This window comes from Caretta caretta, chromosome 15, assembly GCF_965140235.1.
Source record: "Caretta caretta isolate rCarCar2 chromosome 15, rCarCar1.hap1, whole genome shotgun sequence".
Classification (NCBI taxonomy): domain Eukaryota; kingdom Metazoa; phylum Chordata; order Testudines; family Cheloniidae; genus Caretta; species Caretta caretta.
Genome location: NC_134220.1, coordinates 33,330,355 through 33,343,225, shown reverse-complemented (window position 1 = coordinate 33,343,225; position 12,871 = coordinate 33,330,355). Strand labels below are relative to the sequence as shown.

Genomic DNA, 12,871 nt, shown 5'->3' with positions numbered 1-12,871 from the left:
GATAAATTGCAGAGGGTTCAAGGAAGAGCCATGAGACGGATGAAAAGAGTGCAATCTCTTAAGCTTAACAAAGAGAAGATTAAGGGATGACTTGAAAAATATATAAGTACCTGATGGGTTCTTCAATCTAGCAGAGAAAGGTGTAACATGATCCAGTGGCTGGAAGCTAAAGCGACTCAAATTCAGACTAGAAATAAGGTGTAAATTTTTAACAGTGAGAATAATTAATGATTGGAACAATTTACCCAGGATTGGGGCTGATTCTTCATCACTGAGAATTTTATATCAAGATTGGATGATTTCCTGAAAGATACATTATTTTAGAGAAGCTCTATGCTCTGTGTTGTACAAGAGGTCAGACTAGATGATTATAAGGGTCCCTTCTTGCCACAGAATCTATGAATGTTTTTTATTGGTTAAATAAAACTACCTTAAATGTGCTCGATACACAAGAAGATGTAAAAGGTGTCAAAACATGTTTGGCATTTAGAAGCAACTGATTTATTAAATAAAAGAAGTATATATAGTTAATGAATCTGTGATGGTTTCTGGTCACTATGTATTTCAAGATTTTAGAACGATTAGATTTCATCCCCTCACTTTATTTAATTTATTTATTTAAAGGTGCCACAAGTACTCCTTTTCTTTTTGCGAATACAGACTAACACGGCTGTTCCTCTGAAATCCCCTCACTTAGTTTTTATACATAGATTGGAAGAGGAAAACAAGCTTTCCTGCTTTTTCAACTCCCAGTCACTTTCTTATCTTTGAATGAACTAGTCATTGATCTGAATAAGTTGAAAAAACTGAAATGAAGAAAATATCCTCTCTGCACATGTAGAAGAGGCTACTTTAGCACTTCAGAAAATTCTGGTTTCAGATGCTTAGCCAGTGACTTTTAGCAGTTCAGAGATTTGACTTTCTATAAAACTTTGGGAGTAAACATGTACTGCTTAATATTTTTTCATTTAATTTACATGATTTTAATAGATTATAGTAAATGTAGGCCTTAACGTCGGTTGTCATAATTTAAAATTTAGTTTTAAATAGGTTTATTTTTTAAAAAGAATGTAGTTAATTTAAATAAAAATTGGTTGTTTTTTTTCTTTTTTTAAAAATCACTGATTTTTATCCACCCTGTTTTCAAAGACTTGAGTCATAGAGTTTAAGGCTAGAAGGGACCACTAGGTTATTTAGTCCGACCACCTGTACATCAGAGACCACTGGTAGCACTCAGCATCCACATATTGAATTCAACAACCAAAATTAGACCAAACTGTTACAGCCTCCAGGAGACTAAACTGTTATGTGCCAAATGCAGAGACTAGGGATGCCACAGGTCTCAAACACAGGACCGTGGGGCTGCTGAAAGCATGATTTTTTTCCTCTACATCACTGAGCTGCAAGGGGAGATGAGGGAACTGCTGCTAAAACCCCACCACCAAAAGTTACACCCACTGAGTGCACAGGGACAGATGACTAACAGAACATTGCTGATTGGATACCACTCGCAATAAAGTTTGCTCTTCCTGTCCCATCTCTTGTCTGAGCAACATGCCTACTGACTAGTTTCCAGGCCTGTTGCTACGCAGATCTCTGAGACCAAGTCTCTGCTTCCTTACCTGGTTTCTACTCCTTATTCCTGCTACCATGCCTCATCCCTGCTACTACCGTGTCTCCTCCCTGCTCTTGTTACCAGATCTGGTTCTTGATTCCTACTTCCTCACTCAGACCCCGGTTGCTGACTCCAGCTTTGACCCTTGGCATAACGTTTGGCTCTGACTCTGGCTTGACCCTTGGTGTGACCATAGTTTACTCCTGGCTCCAACCACTAGGTCAGAGAGCCCACATTAAGGGCCCTGACAAAGAGGGACTGTAGTGCAACAGTAATGAGGCTGTTGCAACAGCAATGATTAAATGAGCTGTATAACCACCATTCACACATACTGCAGAGGAAGGCAAAATATCCTCAGGGTCACTCCCAGTCTGACCTGGGGGAAAATTCCTTCCCTGGCCCCACATGTGGCGATAAGTTAGACCCTGAGCATGTGAGCAAGAACCAGCCAGCTAAGCAACTGAGAGAGAGAGAATGCTTGGTTCCACTTCAGAGCCTGGCCTACCCCGCTAAGTGTCCCATCTCCAGCCATATCCATCTCAGAGGCTTCAGAGGAAGGAAATTAATAAAAAAACAACAACAAACCCTCCCAGGATATCATCCCAGTAGCTCTTCTCTGGACCTTTCCTAGTTGAATCTTTCTTGAACATGGGTGACCAAATGAGGTCTTACCAATGTCTTGTACAGTGGTACTAATACTTCTCTCTCTCTCTACTGGAAATACCTCACCTAATAAATTGTAGGATCACATTTGCCTTATTCACAGCTGGTAGCAGTTCATAGTTATCCTGTGATCGACCCACACACCCAGGTTTCTCTCCTCTCTCACTTCCAATTTAGGAGCTCCCAATTTATTGCAGAAATTCTCATTATTAGACTCTAAGTGCATGACCTTGCACTTTGTAGTATTTGAATTTTATTCCATTCCTGTCACTCCAGTCTTCAAGGTCAGTCAAATCTTCCTGTATAATAATCTGATCCTCATCTGTATTGACAATGCCTCCCAATTTTGTATTATCATCATATTTAATTAGCACACTCTTACTTTTTGTGCCAAGGTGTTTATTAAAGATATTGAATAACATTGGTCCCAAGATCAGTCCTTCAGGAACTTCGCTATTAACCTCTTTCCAGTCCAATAATTTACCTTTCAGAACAACCCAATGTCTTCTCCCCTTTAGCCACTTCCTTATCCATCGTATAATGCTTATACTGATCCCCATCTTCCCTAATTTAAGTATTAATTGCCCATGTGGTACTGTGTCAAATGCTTTAGTGAAGTCTACGTATGTTAAATCTACTGCATTTACCTTATCTAAAAATTCAGTTATTTTCTCAAAGGAGGAAATTAGTTAATCTGGCATGATCTACCTTTGTTTAATCCATTTTGCGTTACATCCCCATTACATTTACTTCTACGAATTTAATGATCCTTTCCTTCACAATTTGCTCTAAAATCTTGCAAACCACAGGTCAGACTAACTGGTCTGTAACTGGCCGAATCACAATTTTTTTTTTTGGCCTTTTCTCACATATAGCCTGACATTAGCTATTCTCCAGTCATATGGTACTACCCCCTGAATAGATAGATTTATTAAAAATCCTTACTACTGGACTTGACATCTCATATGCCAGGTCTTTCAATATTCTGGGATGTAAATTATCCAGTCCCTCTGATTTGAGCACAAGTTTTTCTTCCACATCAGATGTGGTAATTTCCATTTCTAGTCACTCATTTCCATCAGCCATACTGCCTTCATGCCCATTCTATATTCTCATTGGTTTCAGAGTAACAGCCGCGTTAGTCTGTATTCGCAAAAAGAAAAGGAGTACTTGTGGCACCTTAGAGACTAACCAATTTGTTTGAGCATGAGCTTTCGTGAGCTACGAAAAGCTCATGCTCACGAAAGCTCATGCTCAAATAAATTGGTTAGTCTCTAAGGTGCCACAAGTACTCCTTTTCTTTTTATATTATCATTGTTATGGAGAGCTGAGGTAAAATATTCATTTAGTTTTTTGGTCATACCTAAATGATCTTTTAATCTCCTTCCCATCCACACTGCATAGCAGCCCAACTTCATTCATCCTTAATGTCTTTTTAGTTATATAACTAAAAAACCTCTTTATTATTTATTTTAATTTCCTTGGCAAGAGCTAATTCAGCCTGACTTTTAGCAATTCTCATTTTATTCCATTTTCTGACCTCCATGATGTAGCTTTCTTTACTAATCAACTCCATTCTTCATTCTCTATATGCTCTCTGCTTATTCCTAATAACCTTTTTAGGTAGATATTCATCCAGCTGGGTCTGAGTCTTTCCCTACAAGTATTTTCCCCTTTCTTGGGAAATTTCAAATAGTTTTTGTCTAGTTGATTTGAAGAAATTCCAAGCCGCCTCCTGCATTTTTAAGTCTTTGAGCTCTTTGGTCCAGCTGACTTCTTAAACTAGTTCCCTTAATTTCCCAAACCTTGCCCTTTTGAAATCAAAAACCATAGTTGATGATCTGGTTTTGATTATCCTTCTATTTAATTTAAACTGAATCAGCTTGTGATCACACGATCCAAGGTTATTTCCTACGATCAGCTCTTCTATGATGTCATAGAATCATAGAATATCAGGGTTGGAAGGGACCCCTGAAGGTCATCTAGTCCAACCCCCTGCTTGAAGCAGGACCAATTCCCAGTTAAATCATCCCAGCCAGGGCTTTGTCAAGCCCGACCTTAAAAACCTCTAAGGAAGGAGATTCTACCACCTCCCTAGGTAACGCATTCCAGTGTTTCACCACCCTCTTAGTGAAAAAGTTTTTCCTAATATCCAATCTAAACCTCCCCCACTGCAACTTGAGACCATTACTCCTCGTTCTGTCATCTGCTACCATTGAGAACAGTCTAGAGCCATCCTCTTTGGAACCCCCTTTCAGGTAGTTGAAAGCAGCTATCAAATCCCCCCTCATTCTTCTCTTCTGCAGGCTAAACAATCCCAGCTCCCTCAGCCTCTCCTCATAAGTCATGTGTTCCAGACCCCTAATCATTTTTGTTGCCCTTCGCTGGACTCTCTCCAATTTATCCACATCCTTCTTGTAGTGTGGGGCCCAAAACTGGACACAGTACTCCAGATGAGGCCTCACCAACGTCGAATAGAGGGGAACGATCACGTCCCTCGATCTGCTCGCTATGCCCCTACTTATACATCCCAAAATGCCATTGGCCTTCTTGGCAACAAGGGCACACTGCTGACTCATATCCAGCTTCTCGTCCACTGTCACCCCTAGGTCCTTTTCCGCAGAACTGCTGCCTAGCCATTCGGCCCCTAGTCTGTAGCGGTGCATTGGATTCTTCCGTCCTAAGTGCAGGACCCTGCACTTATCCTTGTTGAACCTCATCAGATTTCTTTTGGCCCAATCCTCCAATTTGTCTAGGTCCTTCTGTATCCTATCCCTCCCCTCCAGCGTATCTACCACTCCTCCCGGTTTAGTATCATCCGCAAATTTGCTGAGAGTGGAATCCACACCATCCTCCAGATCATTTATGAAGATATTGAACAAAACCGGCCCCAGGACCGACCCTTGGGGCACTCCACTTGATACCGGCTGCCAACTAGACATGGAGCCATTGATCACTACCCGTTGAGCCCGACAATCTAGCCAATTTTCTACCCACCTTATAGTGCATTCATCCAGCCCATACTTCCATACTTCCTTATGTCCTTACTACTTACTAAAATCTAGTCTTAAATTGTTGGTTCCATGACAATTTGGTGAAGAAAACTGGCATCTGTCACACCCAGGAATAATTGGGCCCCAACAGTATTAATAGCATTTATTCTCTATCTGTATCCGGGAGGTTAGTCTCCCATTATGCCACAATTCCCAACAGTATTTATCTCTCTAATAATATTAAAGAGATAATTATCTGTGTCTGAGTCTGACCTGGGGATCTCTTGTTTTGATTTTAAGGGCTAAAAGAGTTAAAGATGTTTAGCTTTTTTATTGTGGAACATTAACATTAAAACAGTGACTCTTAGTTGTTTTTGTTTTTTAACAGAGGCCTTGGTGTTACTTGGTTTCTTGGCAAACACTTAAAAGTATTAATTTTAAAACTGAAAGTTTATTGATTTAAACACAGAAAAAACTAAGAAATTAAAATGTGCATTTATATTGAAACTGAAATTGAATGATTATGCAAAACAAACTTAATTTTTTTACAAAATATGATTTTTTTATATTTATTTAACCCTTTTCCATCAAAAAAGGGTAATTTTACTTTCAGTTATGTTGTGTGAAGAGTATTTACTTCTCCTGTTTCTAAGAAATAGACACAAGGTGGTGGGGAGAGAGATGATAGAAAAGGTGGGGGAAATTCATTTTTGTTGATGTTTTTGGAACACTTATGAATGAATGCTTTGTTTGGCAGGTTGACCATGACACCTGTTTCTTGGATCCTAGTTCACATTCTGGTCATGAACATCATCTGATTGGGTTTTTCTCCTTAGGGCAGGATTGTGGTCATTTCAACTGCCTGTGCTGATGCAGTGCAGCTGATTTCAGGATTTGATGAAAAGCCAAGAGAATGAGAGATAGGATAGGAGGAAGGAAAGGGGACAAAGTAACACAAAAGGAAAGGAGGCGGAACAGAATCTTGCATGCCTCTGCGGTTTTGGCAATTAGGTATCCACACAGATAGGCTGAGGGCTGGATGTCATGATGATATCATGATTTTTAGGACTTTCAAGTGAAAAACAAAAGTTCCTTGAGCAAGGCCTAATGGCCTTCCTCTCATGCTGAGTCTTTCTGTCTGGTCTGCTCCTTCTGTCTTGGGGTCAGAGAAGATGAGATGAGTGGGAATGCAAGGTGGGACAGGAGAGTGATTTCTCCCCTCCCCCAAAGTCTCTTTTAAGAACTCCCAAAGGGGGAAAAGTGGGCTTCATAGTTCATCCCCCTTATTATTTTGTTCACCAGCTAGGCCTAATATTTGCCACACTAATTTTAGTTAGTTCATTTATGGCTTTACATTTTTTTTTTTTTTTTTTACTAAACATGATTTTAACAGTTTTTAAACTATATTAGTAGGCCTTTTTTTTGTTTGGACGAATTTAGTTTTTGTATATTTTTTTGCACTTATTCATAACAATTATTATTAAAAACAACTTGACCTATTTTCTTTTAACATTTGTTGTTATAGGTTGTAACATTTGGTGAACTTTCACTTACTTTTTACTGTTGAACTTAAAGTAAATTTTTAGGCCCAATAATCACATCAGATCTATAGCAGGTCCCTAACACTATCCCCACAGAACCTCTTTTACAATCCTTCCCCAAAGTGATTTTGACACAAACAGGTTCTGTTTTGTCTGTAGCATAGCTTTGTATTTCTTTCCAATTTACTGCATCGTTGATGTACAACACTGCCCCTGCACCTTTACCTTTATTCCTGTCTCTTCTAAACAGCAGATACCTTTCAATAACTATATACCAGTAATGAGTGCTATTCCACCATGTTTCTATGATCCCTATAATGTCTTGTTTGACCTCCTGCACCACTAGTTCCAGTTCCTCCATTTTATTGCCTAGACTCTTTTCATTTGTGTACAAGCATTTCAGTTGTTTCCCCCAGGCCTCTCCACTTATCAGTCATGACAGCCTTGGTGCCAGAAGATAAATATCCTAGGTACTTGACTGGAGATCATCTGTTGAGAAAAGTCTCCTTTCCCTAGATGCCTCCCAATGGTTAATCATCCCAAAACCTGCCTTGTAGCTCCAATCCTTGAGCCCTCAGTTGAACTTCATTATGTTGTCATGCCATCACCCTCCTTCCTCCTCTAGGGACGAAAAGTATTCCACGGAAAATCATCTGAGCTTCCACGTCTGTAAATGTCTTAGCCAGCTGAGTGTAGTCATCCTTGATCCAGTCCGATGGAAATCTAGCAGTGTCATTCATCCTGACATGCAGAACAGTCATTGGATTTTTCCCTGCTCCCTTGAGGTCCTCTCCAGTCTCGCATCCACTCTTGTATCCTTGCTTCTGCCAGACAGCACACTCTTCTGTTCTCTCGATCTGGTCTGGTGACAGGCCTGTCAGTTCTTCTGAGTATGGAGTCCCTGATCATGTAGACAATCCTGGTGTTGATATGAATCTGTTTTATGTTCTCTCTCGCAGTCCCATGTACATCATCTTCACTTTTCCTTAGGCTACAGTCCTTGGCTGTCTCCATCATCTCTTCCTCTCTTCTGCAGGGACTGGCTTCCTTTCTTTTTTTCTTCACCACCAGTTAACAGTGTTGCTAAATACATTGTTCAAAACCATTTTCATGATGTATTATTTCCTGAATTAAGGAAAATAAATTGTGTTAAACTCCGATACGGTTCATTACAGCTTCTTGATAAAAGCCATCTTTCTGTATTGTTACCTTCTTTTTTTTTTTTTTAGGAAATGGGACCAAGAAACTCCTATGTTGCCTACATTGAGGACCACAGTGCAAATGGGACTTTTCTAAATAAAGAGCTTATTGGGAAAGGGAAAAGGCTCCCATTGACTCACAATTCTGAAATTGCACTGTCTGTACAGACTAACAAAGGTAAAATAAAGTACAAAGATAACTTGATTTTAAATAGCATCTTTCTTAAAATTGTGCTCCTTCTAAATGCTTTAGAGAGAAAATAATAGATGGAAACCGTGGATAAAGGTAATATTTTCTATTTTCCCACTACTTTTTATACACAAAATCTTGAAGATTGTCTTACACACCTGAAATTAGTAAATTTTAAAAAGGGAGTTAAAAGTATTTGCAGGTACTACATTTGATCCTGGGTCCCACCGCCAAAGTTTGTGCTTTTAAAATCACATTTTAAAAAATGCTTTTCTCTCACAGTTGTTAAACAGGGAAAACTGATTTACTATACAGGAGAAGTTGTGAATATGTCTGTGCACATGGCAGCATCTTATGTACGAAGGAAACAAACTGAAAAATTAAAGTGAGGATTTTTGTTGTAGCAGTACCATGAATGCATGATTCACACTCTTGGGTTTTAGATCTGTAGCATGAGACTGACGGGTCTCTCCTTGTATTTTTACTCTTGAGTACAGTGGTAATAGATTATGAAGAAGTGTTGGGATTTGTCATGCTGGAGAATTGTTGTGGAGCAGCTGACATTGAAGATGTTACTATTACGGAAGTTCTCTTTCAATAATGAGATCACCTTGTTAATCAAAAGTATTCTTTCGAGTGTTTGCATTTGTCCATTTTACTGTAGGTTTGTGCGCGCCCCATGTACAGGAGTTGGTGATATTTTTTCCTCAGTAGTACCCGTTGGGATGGCTAGTGTGCCCTCAGTCTCCACACACCACTGCCTGCTGGTATAAGAGGGTGGAACCACCATGACTTCCCGTCCAGTTCCTTGCCACCAGTGATGGTGATTCAGACTGGTTAACTTAAGTGCTTTCCTCACGCCTTTTCTGTATATAGATCGGGGTGGGCAAACTTTTTGGCCCAAGGGCCACTTTAGGGTTGCAAAACTATATGGAGGGCTGGGTAGGGAAGGCTGTGCCTCCTCAAACAGCCTGGCCCCCACCCCTTATCTGCCCCCTTCCACTTCCCGCCACCTGAATGCCCCCCTCAGAATCCCTGACCAATCGAACCCCCCCGCTCCTTGTCCCCTGACTACCCCCTTCTGGGACACCCGCCCCTACTGCCCCCTGGGACCCCACCCTCTATCCAAGCCCCTCTTCTTCCTGTCCCCTATCCACACCCCCGACCCCTGACTGCCCCCCCTGCTCCCTGATGGCCCTCCGAACCATCCAACTGTCCCCTGACTGCCGCCCCGGGACTCCCCGCTCCCTGCCCCCTTACCATGCTGGAGCCAACCACACCAGCGCGCTGCCCGGCAAGAGCCGCAGGTAACAGTGGTGGGCCAGAGTGCTGGCGGCAAGGCGTGCTGAGGCTTTGGGGGAGGGAGAACAGCGAGGGAGGGCCGGGGACTAGCCTCGCCAGCTGGGAGCTCAGGGCTGGGCAGGATGGTCCCGCGGGCCATAGTTTGCCCTCCTCTGATATAGATCCTGTTTACTAATTTGTCAATTATAGTTAGTGTAAGACAATTTTTAGTACTAGGTTGCTGCTTTTGGTCTCTCTTGACACTTTCTATCTTGTGATACAGCTACTGGAATGATGCGGTGTTCACCAGGTTTTAAGTCATGCTGCACCTCTGTGAAACCCATGTCAGTCAGTGACCCACACCTGACTTGTTAGAAATGTTTGGGGGAATCCCATGCTCGTGACAATGTCACATCTGCAAAGGGTTCAAGCTCCGCTTGAAAAAAGATAAAGTGATGAGGCTTAAGTGCTTGCTTATGGATGCAGCACTTTGACCCCTATCAGAGTCATCACATGGGGTGAGTGCCCCATATACATTTACTTCAGTCTGGAGCATTTTGCTGGAGATGTCTGCGGCTCCTTGGGATTGTTCCCGAGTACCAAAGGAAATGCTTAGGCCTTCTTCTGGTTTGGTGCCTTGCTTGCCTGTGTCGGTACCCTGACGGAACCAGATACCAGAAGAAGTGTTTGGGGGATAAATCCCCTCCAGAAATGCTTAATGCTTCTGAAGAGGGGATTGCTGCCTCTGAAGCCTGTGCCAGACATTTCTCCTGAAAGACATTTATGGCTCCAACAGAAGGTGCCGATCGCAGCAACCCTGGAGGCGTATGCAGCCACAAGAGACTTGCTTAGCTTCTTGGTACTGCCTGTGGTTCATACCTTGCCTCATTGAGATCGTGTGGTGCTGCTACCCAAGCCTCCACAGAAATCCGTGTTGTCTAGAGAAAAGCCTCCCATGAGTTCCCTGGTACTGCTGTCCTTGGGCTCAGACTACGTTTTACTAGTCCATTCTGGATTTGCACCTCCACTGTCAGAAGCATCTGACTCTTTTCCTTGGACTCAGAGGTGAGGCCCTCTGTATCCCACCCAGGATGGGGAACACACCTCTCATCAGAGTCGTTGGGACCATGGGCCATGCACTGGGATCCTTCTAAGGGTCAATGGCCCGGGCAAGGATGGGACTTGGGCCCGTATCGATGGTCATTCTGGACACCCTGGGGTGTCCCCCCAGCTAGAACCTCCCGTGAAGCATCTTGCTCACTGACATGGAGAGTGCACCACAAGAAATTGGTACCATTTCCTGGTACCAAGCAGCCAGAAGCCACTCAGGCACCCCCCTGCCACTAGTCACAGACCAACCACCACCTCAGATGTCTGTTTCATCCTTGTCACCTGACGAGGCTGTTGAGTGGTTAAGTGACACTGCCAAAGGACCACAGAGCTCATCAAGATCTTTTAAAAATAGCAACCTCTGTACTTGACATTCAGGCAGAAGAGGTGCGTGAAAGCTCTCACAAGTTGTTGGACATCCTGGTATCAGCGACAGCATCACGGTGCAGCTATGACACCATCATGTTGCCAGTCAAGGCCCTTAGGCAGGCCCCCTCCTCCTGGAACCTCACAGCAAAATGAGCTGAGAGGATGTGCTTTGTCTCCTGTAAGGGGTATGAACATTTTTATTCTCATCCCCACTCAGTGTTCTCTTGTGGCAGCTGCCAATGAGTGGGATAGAGAGGGACAAAAAGCTTTTGTGCCATAAAGGAAAGACTCAAAGAAGCTGGATCTGTTTGGTCGCAAATTTTATTCTTCAGGAAGCCTGCAACTCAGGATTGCAAATCAACAAACTCTGAGTCAACATGACTTCGCCCTCTAGAGAAAATGATGAAATTTAAAGACAAACTATTTGAGGACTGCAGACAAGAGTTTGCAATAATGGCTGAAGAGAGTACTGGTGGCTAGGACTGCCCTGCAGGACAGTTGGGATCGCGCAGACTCAGCTGCTCGAATCATGGTGTTGGCTGTCGCTGTAAAAAGGTGTTTGTGGTTCCAGTTGTCTGGGCTATCTCTAGACTATCCAGTACTGTACCTTTGAAGGTCCCTCCTATCTTTTCAGAGAAAACAGACAACAGGCTTCATAACCTTAAGGATTCCAGGGCAACATTCAATCTCTTGGAGTCTATACTCAGGCAGCAAAAAGAAAGCAGTGTCGCCCACAGTAGCTATACAGAGTGCAGGGGTTTGCTCCCCAATCCCAAGATCCACGAAGGAAAAAGGACAGAAGTTATAAGAGACACCCTCCACCACTCTCTTCTTCAGCATCAGTGGGCTTATCTCATCCAGCTGTCTCAACCAGTCATTTTGATGGGTTTGTCAAGGACAGTGTACCTGTTACCATAGCCCCATCTGTTGCCCATTGTTTGATACTAATCGCTTATCCCACTAAGTGCTTGGGTTCACATATGTAAGACCTACCAGTCTGAAAGTCTGGTGGAACTGTGGTATGCCATCCAGTTCAGTTCTACCCCCTTCCCACCCTCTTCCTATCCCTCTTCAGGGACCATTCTCATGAGATTGCCCTTCAACAGGGTGTCTAGTCTCTTCAGGCAGGGGCCATAGAGGAAGTGCCATTGTACTTCAGGGGTAAGGGTTTCTATTACTGCTACTTCCTGATCCACTAGACAAAAAGGGTCTCAGGCCTATTTTAGACCTAAGGGAGTTGAACAAATTCCTGAAGAAAATAAAATTCCGCATGGTTACCCTAGCTTAAATTATTCCTTCCCTGGAGCGGCGGGACTGGTGCACTGCCTTCAACTTACTTAAAGGATGTTTATTTCCATGTCACAATATGCCACCACCACGAGAATTATCTCAGATTCATGGGGAATGGCTGCTATTATCAGTTCACAGTGCTTCCATTAGGTCTGTCAACTGCTCCTCGAATGTTCACGAAGTACATGGGAGTCATAGCAGCTCACCTGTGAAACTTAGGTGTCCATGTGTACCCATGGTTGGACAACTGGTTGATCGGAGGTCAGTCTGAGGCTAAAGTCCTTTCCAGCATATCAACTATCCTGTCCATGTTCGATGCACTGGGCTCCTAGTAAATCGAGACAAATCAGTCCTAAAACTGGAACAGACAATAAAATTCATTGGAGAAGTCTTAGGCCCCGTCTACACTGGCAAGTTTCTGCGCAGTAAAGCGGCTTTCTGTGCTGTAACTCCCGAGGTGTACACACTGCCAAGCCATTTAGTGCGCAGAAACTGCGCAGTTGTGCTCTTAAAAAACCCAATGAGAGGCGTAGAGCTTTCTGCACTGGGGCTACAGCGCTGCAATGCCAGTGTAAACACGGTGGTCAATTTACAGCGCTGCGATTGGCCTCCGGGAGGTG

The 12,871-nt window shown here is 42.9% G+C and overlaps 1 protein-coding gene across 12 annotated transcripts in view; it reads left to right on the top strand.

Moving 5' to 3' along the window:
* The window catches only part of CHEK2 (checkpoint kinase 2), a 60,592-nt gene that overhangs the window by 6,407 nt on the left and 41,314 nt on the right, over window positions 1-12,871 (top strand). For all 12 annotated transcript variants that reach the window (XR_007352852.1, XR_007352853.2, XR_007352851.2 and 9 more), the window contains one exon: window positions 8,042-8,189. Coding sequence is in view for 9 of the 12 variants with exons in the window: in XM_048821544.2 (XP_048677501.1) it covers window positions 8,042-8,189 (148 nt within the window). In the remaining 3 variants the exon portion in view is untranslated. The remainder of the gene's footprint in view (window positions 1-8,041; window positions 8,190-12,871) is intronic.